General features: G+C 47.8%; 1 protein-coding gene across 2 annotated transcripts in view; it reads left to right on the plus strand.

The window, feature by feature from the left end:
• Positions 1-17,146, plus strand: part of LOC147898611 (PGR5-like protein 1B, chloroplastic) — a 28,936-nt gene continuing 11,790 nt past the window's right edge. For both annotated transcript variants that reach the window (XR_015541495.1, XM_087378883.1), the window contains exons 1-7: positions 1-327; positions 11,487-11,605; positions 11,824-11,920; positions 12,063-12,163; positions 12,340-12,396; positions 12,525-12,601; positions 12,769-12,820. Coding sequence is in view for 1 of the 2 variants with exons in the window: in XM_087378883.1 (XP_087235009.1) it covers positions 90-327; positions 11,487-11,605; positions 11,824-11,920; positions 12,063-12,163; positions 12,340-12,396; positions 12,525-12,601; positions 12,769-12,820 (741 nt within the window). In the remaining variant the exon portion in view is untranslated. The remainder of the gene's footprint in view (positions 328-11,486; positions 11,606-11,823; positions 11,921-12,062; positions 12,164-12,339; positions 12,397-12,524; positions 12,602-12,768; positions 12,821-17,146) is intronic.

The following is a 17,146-nucleotide window of genomic DNA, read 5'->3' on the forward strand; positions in this document are numbered from 1 at the left end:
TCTCTGGCTTATCTCATCTCAATGTGTTGAAGAAGCTCCTTGTTGTTGATTCATACAAAGAGTCCATTCATTTGGGTGTGTAATTGCAAATGGGTCTCCAATGCCTTTCCAAAAGGATTGCATTCTCTCCGCCCTTCTTGCCTCTCCACCATTCTTCCTCCTCCTCCTCCTCCTCCTCCTCTTCCCCTTCCAATCACAATTGCCTCCCTTGCCTTCCCTCCTCCCCCATTGCTCCTCACCTCGCCATTCGCTCATTCTCGCTCTTTCATCGACGGATTCCGCACCCCTCGCACAACTTCCTTGCCTTCAACGCTCTCGACAGTCCAGGTACTTCCCCCTCATTTCATCCTTTGCACCTGACTCTTTCGCTTGCACATTGTAGCATTGAGTGAGCTTTCAATCCTATTTGAAGTCGCCCCCCTGGGAAATGAGTAAATACCTGATGGTCGTGGCTTTTCAAATTTTAGCTCAGAGAGCTTTTGTACGCCCGCTTCATTCCGATACAGGTTCTCATAGGGAGACGTATTGCTGTTATATTCAACAAACATGACGGAGATCGGCTACCATTTCGCTAGCAGGAAGAGGAATGTGGCATGGAGTGCTCGTCATTTGACGTCGAACGACGATTTATTCGCTTGCTGCGGTCTTAAGGATAAATCACGTATTTAACTTGATCATGGGTTTATGCGACGATTCTGTGCAATCCGACGCGGTCTATAGAACCCGCCTAGCGACGGTTTTGACAGGGCGTTTTCGGGGACGACAGATTATGGTGGAACTCAACTTATCGAGAGTGATAACAACAAGAGGACCCCGATATTGAGAAGATGTATCTTCCCTCGAGTGCTCGTCGAAGCCAATGTTTGGATGGATGAAGGCTGGGCATAATGTTGGTCGCATATTTCAAAAGCATTCCTTCAAAGTGTTTATTATTTGTCACTTTTCGAATCGTAAGCCAAGAGACAACAGCTTCGTAGCGTAAGGAATCCATCTTTATGGAGGGATGATATCCAGCCAAGTTTTTTTGTTTCCACGATCTTATATGCTCCATCGTACCAATTGTACCAGATCCCGATTTTACCGAGAAGTTATCAACACGTTTCTCTCAAAGGCTGCGGGTGCATTGCTTGACTTGAAAGGCGTCACAATCGAATTATACAACATCTCGATTTGATGGGCTGCTTTTCACTAGCGGCCATCGCCACATACGTGGCCTCCTTATGTTCTGGGTTAATATCTGTAACGTCAACTTGCTCACAGCATCTAGTTTGCTCAGTGATGTTTCAAAACAGAACAGGGGCTCCTAGAATGGGCAGTCAACAGCGCGAGGCTTAAGGATGAGCGCAGCTGGAACAGCTAGAAGATAGTGGGAACAGCAAGGGGGAAGGATAGGGCAGCTAAAGGGAGCTCGGGGAAGAGCTCTTTAGGTCTCTTCCCTCTTCTAGCAGAGGTGTGGGGCTTCCCAAGGTGGAAGTGAGGTCTTTGGACTCCTCACGACAAGTGGTGCAGGAACGTGCAAAGGTGGAGCATGCAATCCAACTGAAGCTCCACAAATCGCCTTGCATGCATTTCATTAGTCCAATTTTCATTAGTGCACTCTTAGGCTGTGTTAAACGGCCTAAATGAAGCAACGATGGTGCGGTGGATGCTCACAGTTCTTGTATCCAGATTCCTATTGACCTAGCATATTTGGAACTTTTTTTACCCTAGAGAATAGAACTTTCTATTAATGCTTGAAAAAACCAGCAATATAGACTAGCAATCCGTGAGGCACTGATCGTGGGAAAATAACGATAAAACTGGCAGTCAACCAACCTGTCTTCAAAGAATCCAATTCATTGCCTAGGGAATCTTTGAAACAGGGGATAGTAAAAAGGGGTCGGGGACTATCCATCAAGTGAATACCTCGTTTTGTGAATATTTACAAGCCAAGCCTTGCAGAAACGTGCCCGCCTCTCAGCGGTCATCGTCCTAGATCCAGACGTCCCCTGCTCCCAAATGGAGCGTACGGTATAGATGATGTCCTACTAGATGGCAATGAGGGTAGCTGCCGGGGGTACCTAGTGGTCTCTCATCACCAAGGTACAACACATGACCCAGATGTTTCAAGCGAGGGCACAAGATACCATCTCCTAAACATTGTCCTTTGGGGAAGAAATAGGATGCTATTAAGAAGGGGGAGCCACATCCTATACCACGATAAGGAAGACACTATGTCCCTTAATGATTGATCCTATAAGCTGAGATGATGATGTCAACGGAGAAGGTGTCCCCCCTCTATCAACCAAGCTGCCATACCCCAAGTAAAATCCCATTGTACCTCTGCATCCAAGCCAATATCTGAAGGGTCCCTTGCCCAAATTCTCTACGTTGTTGGGCAGCTCCATAGACAGTACAGGATTTGTCTCAAGGTCTCCCTCTGTGCAGCAATGGCACCTTCGATCTGCTCCAGCCAGGTGGTAATGGGCAGACCCCCATGGGCAACCATTTGGAAGTAGTAATCTTCCATGGTTGAGGGCTAGCCCATAAGCGAAGCCAAAATCTGAAAATGACCTCCCAGGGCACTTGCTGCTCAATCCAATGTCGCTTTCTTAAAGGGGTCCAAGCAGGTGCCTCTCGCCATAGGCAACAATCGATACGTGTTGTGTATGAGAAAAAGGGCACATTTAGTGCCCTACTCTGGACGGTCAAAACAACTTGCCAAGATCCCACTATACCCCTTCTGAAGGGGTTGGCCCTTCCACAAGTAGAGGACCCATCGTTACACCGTGCTCCGAAGCATAGTTCCTACGAGTTTCGGAAATGGGAAATAGAAACAGGTGGGAAACGGTGTTTCGGAGTTTTGGGCACCAAAAGAAACGGTGGAAATAGAATTTCGGGTTTTTAAGGTTAATAAAAAAATCTATTATATATGTAATTATTATTAATACATATGTCATACAACAAGGCCTGAGAGGAGGACAAGGAGGAGAGGAGAGGGCAAGGGCTGAGGAGAGCAAGGAGAATAGGGCAACCCTGAGGAGAGCAAGGAGGAGAGGAGAGGGCAAGGGTTGTGAGGAGACCAAGGAGGATATGCAAGGAGAAGGGGCAGCGGGCTGAGAGGGGGTTTGTAGGATGAGAGGAGAGAAAGAGGAGAGGCTGGAGAGGGAGAGCAAAGACTGTCCTACCCCTCGATGGGGTTCTAACTCCTTACTTGGTGGTTGAGGCGTGTGTGTGTGTGTGCGCGCGTGCTGGTACTTTTGCTTCTATAGCTTTTTTTTTTGGGCCTGTCCAAAAAGCCGTTTTTGTTTTCAAATTCGGCACAAAAATGGTGAACCGCTTCGGGTGCCCGGAAACGCCGTTTCCGGGCACTATGCTCCGAAGTGATTGGCGCTAGATCTATAATTCACTCCTTGCGGCGTTTCCGGGCACTATGCTTTGAAGTGACTGGTGCTAGATCTATAATTCACTCCTTGCCTAAGAAGCCCATGACTATGATTCTCTGCCATTGAAGCATGTCTAGGGTCCCATCCGTCCTTGGATCTCCATCGAACACTGGCTAGAGAATCCTCCTAGCCCTATTCCGTAATTCTTGGAGCGGAAGGATCTAAGGGCTCATTGAAGTATTGAATCCTCAGGGGCACCCCTATCTTGGAGAACTGTCCAAACCAATGCGGGGGGTTTGAGAGTCCCAGGGATGCAGAGTCTGTCTCTAGCATCTGCGTGCTTGCCCCCCTCCTGTGACAGAGGGCTTTCTCACCTCAGTGGAAAGACGACTCCAAGTTGCGAAAGAACTTACCGTGCCACTGTCCCACTGCACCCAGCCCATGTTTGTCCCCCCTTGCCCTAGCACGAGGCGCTCCTGATCCCAATTCTTAGAGTGCCAAAGGAGGGGCTGGCGCCCAAACTCCTCTCAACAACTCAAATGACACCTTCTGACAGCCGTCGCTGGAACACCGTATGCAGACTCGTGATCAAGGGTGAGCCCTTCCCATGAAGGGTGGCCTTTGAGAACATACACCGATGAGATTGTTACCATTGGCCACCTATGCGAAGGGCATTCCTGAGAAGCCCTTGTTGAGGTTAAAGCTTCCAGAGCTCCGAGCCTAGAGTGTGTCAACGCACTACTAAGCTTGCCCGAGAGGTTTGTGCACTGCATCTGTGGGTCAATGATGCCAAGTCTTCCCTCTACCTAAGGAAGGATTGCCGTTTGCAAGGTGACACTAGCTCTAGTGTTCCTTGTGCCATTTGATCGTGTCCACAAGAAGTTGCACACCAAGAAGTACTTGAGCTGTCCCGTGCATCCTCTATGAAAGCACTAGCACGAGGCTTTGTACCAGGCTATGGCCAAAATGACCTAGTTGGTCACAAGGGCTTATCCTGCTAGGGAGAGTTTGGCAAATCCAATACAAAAGTTTGCGCCATACATTCTGGCATGGGGGTGATTTGCTGCTCTGTCGAAATGTCAATGCCCACTTGACAGCCAAGACGAGCCCCCTAAGGGGTCCATGATCTTAAGAACCTCCTTAGTTGTTGTAAGAAAGCCTACTAGTTTGTCCTGTTGATCCTTGCCTTGTAACGCTTTGCTACCATGGCACCTCTAATTTCCTCTAGGCTCTGTGCCATGTCTCCACAAAAAGGGCCATGTCGTATGCAAAGTTGCAAAGTTCGAATCTATAAGCTTGTCCTCCCTGCGGATCGATAAGCACATTCTTGTGAGGCCAGTCAATTAAGCACGTAGAAAGCAACCCAAAGCCTCTACAAAGAGGTAAAGAAAAGGAGTTAGAGGGCAGCCCTGTTGCACTGAGCAAGAGAGAGAGAGGCCTCCCTATGTGGTCCCCAATAAGCATCTGATTGGCACTCTCCATTACAAGTCCGCAACTCCCTAGATCCAATGCTTTGAGTAGTCATAGTGCCCTCCAAGAAGGCCACTCCACTCTGCCATAATCCTTCTCGAAATCCAAGAGATGCGATAGTGCCCAATTCATTGCCTCCCAAAAGGTAAAGATGATGTGTAGGACACTGCACTCCTAGATTGAACCTGTCCAAGCATCGTGGATGGTGTGAACAAGATGGAGACACAACTCCATAGTGTGCCCTAGAGGAGCAATGAGAGAACTCTACTTTGCAAATCTCTGTGGCCTAAAGGTCAAGGCATGTGCTTTTGTATTGCTCCCTAAGTCTCTCTATGGAAGCCAAGTCGTGTCTTAGAGCTCTCTCCCCATGATGAAGGGCATGCAACCTTTGCAGTGCCTATGATTGTAGCTTCTCACTACTACTTTGGATCGTTACTATTGCCCAACTATCCCAGCCATTGTGGGCGAGGGCATGGCCGGCTTTGCCAGACCTCTACTATGGCCTGCTGCACCTCCTCCTCCTCATGTAGGAAGGCAATAGAGATCCACACCCCCTTCTGTGGGAGTCCACGATGGGGCTGCTCTAGGTGGAGCGGAATGATTTGACATAGTTGTCCCGGCTGAGATACCTGTGGCTCTTGCTCTTTGTCCCAACATAGAATTTGTCAAGACACTTGCGTAAGCCGTCATGCCACCTTTGGCCGAAACTAGAGAAGAGGCTGCTCAAGAGTTTGGAGAACTCTGCCTCCCACTACGGATCTCTGGCGCCGCTGACCATGGAGACAAACTGCTTCCAAGTAGTGCGCTTTGAAGGGGCATTGCAGAAATAGAGGCTCCTCCCTACTTGTCCTCCTTGAAATCTAGATTGTTGAAGTCTTCAGCAACAACCCATGAGTTTACGTCCGGGAGGGGCTTTGTGAGCCATCTCGCAAAAGCGAGGCTCTGTTGTTGACAGGTTGGCACATTCAGAATCCCAATCCTGGACTATGCCATCCTCAAGCCAGTCTATGACCACTTGTCTATTGATGAGCTCACCATGATAAAAAACATCCGCGGCCAAGGGCTGGAAATCTGAGATGCACACCTTTCCCCGCTTTGCCTTTGCTTGTGACCAAATTTTTCGATCCTCACCCTTGGGCTATGCTGTTGTCTGATATCTGAGGCCGAAAACACATGCTCTTGAATCATGAGAATGTTTATAGAATGACCCACCAAATCTCATTGGAACTCCTGGTGAAGGATGATCTGCTATGGGTTGCTGACGTGCCCGATCATGAAGGCCGTGCATGTTCCAACTCACCAGCTCATGGGGTGGAGGAGGGTGGCAAACAAGGCCCTCCTACGAGTGGAAGCTTGTGTGATGATGATCGTGGATTTATGTGACTTTGGTGGGGGTTTGGATGGGGAGTAGTCCGCATTCGTGGACGGCACGTCAAAGGCATGATTGGCTCAATGCCTACCTTGAGGGCCCAGCTGCAATAGAAAGGAGGTCTCCATTCACCATGGTGTAGCTCATGGGGACCCAGCTGGACCGTGACCATGGGAAATCCACAACTCCCTCCCATGGTGTCCTAGCTACTCTTCCATCATTTGGAACATCACTCCCCCATCATAAGATCAAAGAGAAGGGGCCATGGCTCCTTTCCTGTGGATGCTATGTTGAAACCCCAAAAAGGACAGAAGGGGCCACCACTTGCTCTAGTGGAGCCTTCCTTTAGGGGCTGCAGGATCAGGACTGAAATCTCCATGGCAAGGGGTAATCATTCGAGATATCAAGGTAGTCCCAAGGCCCAAGCCTCTAGAACTCCCTTGGGATGGGCTGTCCTCTTGGGTGGGGAGAGTCCTTGTGTTTGAGAGAAGAAAAGGCTGCCTCTGTCAGCTCTGTAGAAGCTGTGTCTTGAGAATCGAGGAGGGCTGGGCTGGGACTGAGAACAAGAAGCTGAAGTTGTGCCATGCTAGATGTTCTAGGCACCAAGGGATGCTGGGACACGCGGGAGGCTGGGCTATGGAGGAGGGACCAAGAGAGTCTGCTGAAGTAGGGGGTGGGGGAGGACTGCAGGTTGAGGGGGAAGAGGGTGTGGAGACTGCATGGGCAGAGGGCTCATGGTCAGGGTGATCACTAACTCTACTGTGGTGGAGGCAGTTGGGGAGGGGAGGCAAGAGGAAAGAGGGTGGAGGGGGGAGAGGAGGGCGGGATGTCAAGGTGATCACCAACTCCACTATGGTGACAAAAAAAGGGGGGGAGGGGCTAAGAGGGGGTGGAGTGTACGGGAACAGTGGGAGGGGGGGTAAGCTAAGAGGGATCTCTTGTGTCCTGCCTCTGAGAAGCATCTTTGAGCTTCAGGGAGGTCAAAGCAGATCTCTCCCTTAGGTGTCTGGGGACATCCGGGGGGGTCTCTCTGTTTGCTTCCTCTGGGAAGGGGGAGCTAGAGAAGGGCTTGTACTTGCCTGCTATTGATGGTGAAAGGCATGGCGTCTGCGTTTCTTGTGGCTCTCTTGTTTGGCTTCTTCTGGTCCACCTTGGTCCACCATCCAAGCCCCCTTGGAAGCTCCACCCGAGGCGGTTGCCCACCTACCCCCTGAGGGTAGGCCCTCGCAAGGTGTCCCATCCGCAATGTTGGCACTGACCAAGGAGGCTAGAAACCTCATCCCCTTACCGAAAGCTCTCCCCCATCTAGTGTTCGATGAAGATCTCCTCTGGTAGGGTCTTTGGGCAGCACTCAACAATCACCTTGAGTCGAGGCTGCTAGCGGGAAGGGATAGAAAGAGGTAGAGAGGAGGGAAGGGAAACGGAGGGGTGGCCTCAGCTTGCTTCCATCTTCCCACCTGGCAGCCTCACTGGATTTCAACTAGAGAGATAGAAAAGGCTACCTCCACAAGAGAAGCAGCTGGGAAGAGGAGAAAATTCCTAGAAACTCTACCAGCAACTCCAGGGGGAGCAGGAACCTTTGTCTTGACCACAGCAATAACAGCCCGGGGGGCTTGGGGGGGGGGGGACTCCAACACCCGAAAACTGCCTGCAGGACAGCCTCATGGCTGTGCCGGACCAGGGCAGGAAAGGCGCACAACGTCTGCCAAGCGGAGGAGAGGCGAGGGAAGGGTGTAGTTGGGGGAGGAGCATGAAAGAGGAAGTGGGGTGGGGGGAGTGAGAAAGGAAGCGATTGAGAGGTGGCGAAAGGGGGCCAGGGAGAGGACAGAGGCTGAGTGGGGTGTGGGGGGTGGGGGGGGGGCGGGATGAGGGCAGGATGGGGCGGAGGTGAGGGCCAGGGTGAGCAGGAGCAGCAGGGAGATTCGCAGTAGCTCATTGGTATTCGAGTGGCCATCCTTACAAATAACATGCATATTTGGAACTTAGAGTGATGATCCCGAGAGAGAGAGAGAGAGAGAGAGAGAGAGAGAGAGAGAGATTTAACGTACTTGGGAGGCCTCACGGGCCTATGTGACAAAACACACACCAAAAAGGTAAACACCAAACATCAGTTATAGACTGAGAGTCTCTTGGGAGTGTGTCTAGCACTCATAAAGTTATTATAGGTTAACTATGGTCTACTACAAAAGATGATTGGCCTGCATTGCATCAGTTTAAGACTGAGAGTCTTTAGGTTTGGATTTGAACTCTCTGATTAGTACTTTTCCATCTCTGTAAACAGCCCATTTTCCTTCCTTTCGAGCATTCTTCACTTTAGTCAATTCAGTGGCCTTCAGTTTGAGCTGAGTTGGGGTGAGCTCCTCTGCTATCCATATTTTAGTACCTTTCAACTTATTGGTTTGCTTGAGAATCTTGCTTCTTTTCATTTTGTTCTGAAAGCATAATTTGGCTTGTGTCCCCTCTTGTAGGACAGCAATTACATCTTCAGCATCCCACTCTATTTGTGGGGTTCTTTCTATGATATTTTCCAGCTTTCCCTTTTGACTTCCTTCAAACCAGCCCTCTGGTAGCCCCCCTATGCATATGATTCGTGCATTAGTCACCCTCTTTTCCTGTTCTTGTACTTCTTCATATACATCCGATGTGTTGACTTTAGTATCCAATGTTGCTGTAATTTCCTGTTTCACTGATTGGAGCTGAGTTAAGTCGTGGACTTGTCACCATCTGTGGTGTAGGTGCTGCTGTATTGTGTATCTGCAATACTTCTTGAATGATTTCCTGTTTTCCTTGTCCTTCCCATGCATTTGTTTTCCTCTCTAGAGCTGCAAGTCTGAGCTTGAGCTCACGGATTTCCTGCTGTAGGTAATAAATGTGCTCTTGTGGGTCTATCATGCTTACCATTCTCTTCTGCTGTAGATAGTTCTTGGCATATGGGGAAGGCGTCTTCTATTACGTAAGGGAGGGGGGCGAAGGGAGGGCCACGACTGAGGAGTATGAGCTTTGGTCTGGGTCGAGGTAAAAGTCTTGACCTTGGGGAAAGCCACGGGCGTCCTAGCTTCCCCATTCATGGTGGCCTGCATGTATATTGGGCACCCCCCCTGCTGTGACTAACCCCCAGGGTTGGGTCGGGGGCTCAGCCCAAATGCTGCAGCGTGAGTCTTGCTAAAAGCTCCTGCTCTGGCTGTTGCGTTGGTGCTGACGAGGAGGGTGCTGCTCATGGGCTAGCGCTGATGAGGCGACTTGCGGCGCTGCTGCTGCTGCTAGCTGGCGTGGACTAAAGATAGCCCATGAAATTTGCATCCTGTATGTGTGCTCTAGATGATGTTGTGTGGGAAATGTTGCATGTTGCTGTTTTAGTATCTTGAACTCCTTTTGTTTGAGTGGGTCAAGATTTGTCAGACATTTATGTACTGTTATAAAGGTGTCATGTGCTGTACTTCTGTTGTTTTGCACTCAAGTGTCACCTTTCCTTTCAGTTCCTTTTGCCTATCCCTTCTTCCCTTGTGAATGTTACGTCCTCCATGTTTTGGCTCATGAAATTTGCCTTGCTTCTTTAATGAAAGAACTTCACGTGTGCACACATGCACAAAAAACACTAACACAAACACTAACACTAACATTAACACGAAGACACTTGACAGCTGCAAGTAGAGCAGCAGATCAGAGAAGTGTCAGAGAATTAGGGTCAGCTCCCGGTTTGTAAGCCCCCAAATGAGGAGAGCATATGGAGTGATATTTGTAGCATGATAGGGGGAAAATGGAGGGAAAGAGATGCTGCATGTGGGCCCAACACAGGCTGCCACATTGGCAGCATGCAGACATCCTTACTAGGCTTACTTAGGCTGGGTTCAGACCAGGCAGATGCCCGACTTGCAAAAGGGGTGTTTGTCCACCTGGCACAAAATTGTTGGACCCCCCCTCCTTGGCCAAGCCCTGATCAAGAGTTGCAGAACCAATGCCGGAATTTGGCAGGGCTGGAACTACGAATACCTAGATGGGCTCGCGCTTCTGTCCGTCTCATCTAACACCACATAGCGGTGGTTTCCTCCCTCCAAGCTCCTTTGCCACCACCCTCATCTGACCCACCCTTTAGGGCAGATCTGTCATTGTACAGATAGCCATGGTGTTGGCCCTTCCTTGGCCATACATGGGTTCTGATTTAGGGCAGGCCTGCAGCAAATTGGAGGCCCCATTGGAAGGATACAAGGTGCTGTCAGCCCTGGACTTGGGCACGGCAGGTGCAGCCATGCGGAAGTCTTACAGGACTCCCAAGGGCTGGTCTGGTCGGCCAGTCCACAGACTGGGTCGGCCTGAACTGTGTTGGGTTGCCAGTACAGGTGCCCAGTCAGCCCATTTGCAGGGTTCCCTTGGGGGTGGTCATTGTACTTGGAGAGCACCATCGCAGACTGCTTCAGGCACTTCAGTAGTGCAGCATTCCCAAGCACTAGAAGGATTATGAGAAGGTAGTAGCAAGGGTGCAGCAGTCCACCATCTGTTCCATAATTCAGAACTGCACAAGGGCACCAGAGAAGACACAGATAAAGGTTTGGCAGGTGGGATAGAGGCACCAGCAGCAGCAGTAGACCTTAGCACTCCTGTAGGGCTCATCCAGTTAGCGGAACAGATATGGGACAGTCAGGCAGAGTTTTGGTCTCCTCCCATAGCCACTGAAGGCCTCATCAGAGGCACGCAGCGGAATAAGAGAGCAGCAGATTAGGGCAATAGGGTGGCCTCAGATCCAGTGCTAGTGGGCAGCACCCCACTGTCCATGTAGTGTGGTTTGTGAGGGTTGTTTCCTTAAAATATGCAAATGATTAACATCCATTCTCTAACATTAATTGGCAACAGGTGGCATATAGATATTAGACTCCATAAAGTCCACAGAATTTGGAGATAGGGGTCATCACTTGTCATAACCTTTTAAGGGCACTTCTCATAACTTTGTAAGGACACTCACCTTGAGTCTTTAAGCTTTCCTGTAATATCTGGCAATCACAGACCACAGCGAAAGGTCATTAATGCTACACTCAAGATGTGATTTAGGTTCTTCTTTGCTTCCATGCAAAGACATTTATCTTTCTAAATGATGAAAGATAACCTATGGAGTTTCAAGCTCGGTAACGCTTATCAGAGGCTCTATGACCTTATTTAATCAGTCAAACTAGACTCTTATGTTGGTAGATGCTTTTTACAGTTTGAGTTGGCTCGGTCGGGTTCACTTTTCAGCTGAAGTTTGTATAGCTTTGGAATTCCTGAGCAATAAAGGCTAATTGTGTGTGCAGGCCCAGTTGCTGAGGAGGACGTAAGTGACAACAAGATTCTACCGTATTGCAGCATTGACCAAAAAGCTGATAAGCGTTCATTGGGTGAACTCGAGCAAGAATTCTTGGAAGCTCTTCAGGTCTATGCTGACCGTTTTGCACAATTAAGACCAGATCTGATGAAATCATACTACCACACATGCAATTATTTCTTCTCCATTTGAGTTTAAGCTACATGCAAGTTGAAATCAACCCTTTTTGCCCTGGGAATTCACCTTTAAAGGTTTTTTCATTTTGGATGTTGTGAAGTCTGGATTTTATTTTCCTTCCATAAAACCTGACGTTCAGCCTCTGGCAGTCCTTTTACAATGACAAGCAACCTATCATGTCCAATGAAGAGTTTGACAATCTAAAGGAAGAGCTCCTCTGGGAGGGCAGCAGTGTTGTGATCTTAAGTACGTTTAATTGCCCCAGCTTTTTACTTTGTGTTTCTTATGCACAGTTCGCTCCAAGCAGTGTAACTGACAGCCCAGAATAACAGCTATATGAGTGTTTGGATCATGTATTACTGCTAATGGGAGAATTTGTTGTCTTCAGGTTCTGATGAACAGAAGTTTCTGGAAGCCTCTCTTGCTTACGCGGCTGGGAAACCTAATATGTCAGATGCAGAATATGATGCTTTAAAGCTTAAGCTGAAGGTTAAGATTTTTCCTAGACTGGTCAGGCATAATAATGTATAATTATTAACTGAAGCAGATAGGAGGAGATTTTTTGCTTTTTTCCATATGTTTAACAGTCATAGTTTTACTGATTCATATATGGTTACAAAAACTGGATGATTTTGGCAGCTATAATCTTCTTGGTCTTCTTGCAGAAAACAGGCAGCAAAGTGGCACTTGAAGGGCCGCGATGTAGCTTACGCAGCAAGAAGGTATGTTGTCCAACACTGTCTCATTCTTGGTTCTGTCAGCTCAAGGGACTTTTGTCTTTTTATTGCTCATTTGCAAAACAAAAGAATGTAGCCTTGAAGAATTGAATTATTTCTCAACTTATTTGCAGGTGTATAGTGACTCTTCAGTTGATTACTTGAAGATGTTCTTGCTGAATGTCCCGGCTGCTCTCATAGCTCTTACCTTGTAAGATCTTCAAAATATTGCAAAGTTTATAATACAGCTTGGAGTTAGGTGTACTTCGTGCAAATTCTTCCAGGCCTGAACATTTTGCAGTGATGAAGTATCTAGTCTAGTGGTGCATACTCTGTTATATGGTCTGTCATAATGATCTCATTGTTTTTCTGGAGCAGGGTGTTTTTCCTTGATGATATCACAGGATTTGAGATAACATATCTACTTGAGGTAAAAATCTACATTGATAAGTTAAAGTCTCTTTTGGTTGTGGTAGCTCTCAATGAGAAAGCTTCTGTTTGTGCTCATAGGACCATGACTGCGAATGCATTTAAGAAGTTCACATTGTTTCTTGTTCTATTGAACATCTGTCATAGTTTCTATAAAGGGAAAAATATAGAGAGATTAAGCTTATTAACCTTGCAGTTCTGTTTAAAGGGGGAGGAAAAAAGAGATGTGTGGAGGGAAATACAGAACAACACTGTATGTTTTGTCTCACTCATCTCTAGCTTCAAAACACATGGATTTTTTTTGGGGTGAAAGAACCATTTCATTAAGAAGAATATATATCATAGCTGCCACAAAACGGAACAGCTACTACAGAAGACTAGAAACACTGATAGAAAACTTCCTAGTGTGCCAGAGAAGGTCTCCAAGAAAATGCGCATCCTAGAGAGACCTAAGCAAACGAAAGAAATGAAAAACATAAACAGAACAAATGCCCATACAGTCGAATGTTATGGGCATGATATAAGGACCATAGAGCCCAAAAGCAACTCCAAGAAAAGCAGTGAGCATAGTCTTGTCTAGAAGCATATCGACCAAACAATCAGAACTGTCTGCCAAAAGTAATCCCAGGAAAATAAGCATGAAGATCCGCCCTCAGCATGAAAAGAAAATCTCGAGCAGTAGGACAGGTCCAAAACAGATGTAGCACAGTCTCCCTCGGATGTGAACTAGTAGGGAAGACTGAGGAAGCATACGCCGAGCGGCCAATAGTGAACACACACACCTTTTTTTGATGGGAGGGGGTAGAAAAGAGATTTCATTCAGGAAAATGTACATTCATAGCTGTCCAAAGTGGGACAGCAAGACATAGACATACTTTTTTTTTTGGTGAACATAATGTGTCTTTATATTACCAAGAGGCTGTCTCCAAAGTTGAGGTCAGCAAATACAAGGTCAGAAACTTTCATTGTAGGGCAAGTAGACAGTATAATCTAATTGATGAACATATAGGCAATCATAAAAGAAGACATAGACACAGACACACACACACAAACACACACACACACGCACGCACGCACACTCATTTCTCTTGCTTCCATACTTGTCCATTCTCTCTCTCTCTCTCTCTTCTCCTCTTGGTCCTCCGGGAATAGGCTCCAAGAGTAGGTCTCCTGCTGCTTCTGTCTGCCTGTCTTTTGCTGCTCCAGAAGATGAAATAGAATGAGGGCATGGAAGCCCTCCTTTTATAGGGCACAAGGCCCCCTTGAATGGACTGACCAGCCAGCCTCATCCTGGCCGACCAGTCTGCTTGCTGGCCGACCTGGTTGGCTGGTCCAACTAGCCCTATATAAGGGCCTTTGGCAGCCCCTTTTGGGCTGCTGCCTTTGCCCCTTCCATATCAAGATTGTAGAGTTGATGCTGAAGAAGCAAAATCCGGGAGGTGTTGTCCGTCTCGTACAGATCCTTTAGAGTGACCCACGACTCTATTGATGTCTCGGCCATTTGGATATGTGGAAGAACAGAGTCCGCCGTAGTCCCTATGATTAACGCTAGGGCATGGACATCTCTGTCTTCCCAAGCTTTGAGCTCCTCTTTGTCTATTGCCATGAGTATCTTCCCTTGCCTGTCCACCATGTCCTCCGGCTTCTCCTCTACTCTTGTTATCAGTTTCCATAGCTTCCGAGCCACTAAATGACTCCGGATCTTCACTTTCCAGATCAGGTAGTTGGTCCCCTCCAGTCTCCCAGACTCTCTGAAGTTAGGGATAATGAATGAGAGAAAACTGGGAGAGGAGGAAGGGAGAGCAAGGGTTGAAGAGGCTGTAGCGGGTGACATCTCTGTTGTTATACCACACAGCAAAGTCAACCAAACTCAAATTTCAGTAGCCCAGAACTCTAAACGCACATGATTGAACCTGAGTCACCTTCGTTCTCGAAAGGGCACTGTCCTCGAGTTGTGGAAGTCGATTCCCAAGAGCTTGTGAATCAAGGTCGTGCTTCAGCAAGGTCCCTGCCTTCAGCCTCCCACACCTGTGAGCCTCCTACTTGGGCTTTGATACCATGTTAGAAATTACCCAACAGAGGGTACGCACAGCGGAAGAGTGATAATATTGCCCAAGAGCTCACATAGTGTGCGTATCAGCGGAAGAGTGATAATATTGGACTGGTCACAGTGACCAGACTAGACTGGTTAAGTCAAGTTAGGCCAGACTAACTAAACGAGAGTTAAACTAATTGAGTTGGGATTAGCTTAACCTCGGGTCTACCACCTCAGCCACCTGTCTAGCTGGCACTCCAGGTCAGCTGCCACATGTCCTGCCACGTAATCCACTGAGCTAGCTGCCACGTCAGCATCCACACGTGTCTGCCATGTCACCTGCCACATGTCAGATTACACACGTGTGCCACATCAGCACCTTGCAAGACCTCTGCCACGTGTCATATGCCACATCAACAGGAGCCTAAGGTTCCAAACCTTGGTTGACTGATGCGTGTCGCGCATCGCGCTTGCGGCATGGCAGAATTCTCTAGAGCTTCGCGCATCATGCCTTCTCGTCCGACGAGAGAGAGAGAGAAAAAAAAAAACCTCTCAGCAGCGCTCCCGTCAACGCTCAATGTAGTTGGCCTCTGTGAATGAACCTTCCGTCGAGCCACGGACCTACACCATGTATGCTCGCATTAAGGCCTCGCCAATTGCTGCGCAAATGTATGACGGGACCACCCACACAATCCAGAGAAAGGGTGCCCCGTTTGCTCTTACGCCGCTTGAGAACCTCCCTATTTGGCGCATGATTAAGTTGAGCTATCCTCCAGCGCTCCGTCCACGTTACGTTAGTCTCTGTCATGAAGCTCCATGCCTACCAACTAGCACCTCTCGGGTCCACACCATCGTTAGTGGCTTCATCACTCTTTGCGATGAGAGCTTCTCACACAGCATTTACGCTATGACAGTTATCCCTCGGTGAATTAACGGTGATTCCTTCTGCTCCCTTGCTGAATTGTCACAGCCTAAGAAGGCCATGAGCCTACGCTCTGATACCAATGAAATAATCCTCCCTCGTAAAATACAGCAGAGACACTCTCATTTCTTTATGCAATCGCTAGCTCTCTCGTGGAACCTCACGCTCATGATTTACTGCAGAAACACTCATAAGAGCTCTCTCTCTCTCTCTCTCTCTCTCTCTCTCTCTCTCTCTACACACACACAGAGCTAGGGCCCAGGACAACATGTCGGGCTGGATCCCCGCGACGGTATTTTATTTCTTGAAGAGAGAATCTGTTACAAGAGTTCAGCGTAGAGCTGCCTGATACATATCCAAAACGTGAATGAATGAATCATTACATGAGCTCTCAGGCTCCCTTTCTTGGCAAGAAGCCACTTGTGAATTTCTACATTACTTTCCTAGTTACATGCCACTAAGGGCAACTCTGGAGTCTTCGAAGCACTTGGTCACGCGAACCGCCTCCTAGACTCTGATTAGGCTCCCGTAGCGCTTAGGAAAATAACTCTTCTGGGTACCTGCAACAATTAATTAAAGTGCACCACCATGGCACCCATTAATTGTTAGCGCTTTGCATGCAAATAATACACTGTGGACTAATTCTAGTCACAGTGGGCGTCTCACTGAACACATTTGTAGAGCCAGTGTCAGAGGATCCACCTTCTAGAAGTGGATGAGCTGGAGGAGGTCCTTCAGCCAGAGCAAATTGTGTACCATACTGTACGCAAAGGCCCTAAGGGCAAGGAGTTTTACATGTATCTTGTAAAATTCAAGAATTATACGGCATTAGATGCCAAGTGGATGGACGAAGACATGTTATCCGATCATCCACAGCTTTTGGATGTTTACAAGGAAGCTTTTCAGTTGAGGTCAACTGAATAGAAGCCGAGGGGATGTCACCACAATGTAAATATCCTAAGTCAAAGTATAGTTGACCATTTATTTGATCATAATTTAAGAGTTTTATATGTGTTAATTATGGTCAAAGAGTTCTTTTAATGGTTAAAGATAATTGACTATGGTCAAGTAAACCTGACCTCGGTCGAGGAGACTTGGTTTATTACCAAGAGGGTTAACTACGGTTAACCAGAGAACTACAGAGTCGGAGAGTGTTGACTTCGGTCAACGAGACTTGGCATGCGCCAAGAGGGTTAACCATTGTTAACCAAGATGTGCCAACTTCGGTTGGAGAGTTGTGCCAACTTCGGTTGGAGAGACCTTGCTATAATTAAGGCACATCGACCCTTGGTCAAAGCTCCTTAATTATGATCAAGAGCGTTGACTTCGGTCAACTAGAGAATAAATATATATTTTTATATTTGTTATGT

The sequence above is a fragment of the Dipteris shenzhenensis genome, chromosome 9 (assembly GCF_047967505.1).
Source record: "Dipteris shenzhenensis isolate YYH24624 ecotype China chromosome 9, Dip_SZ_1.0, whole genome shotgun sequence".
In the NCBI taxonomy this organism is placed as follows: Eukaryota; Viridiplantae; Streptophyta; class Polypodiopsida; order Gleicheniales; family Dipteridaceae; genus Dipteris; species Dipteris shenzhenensis.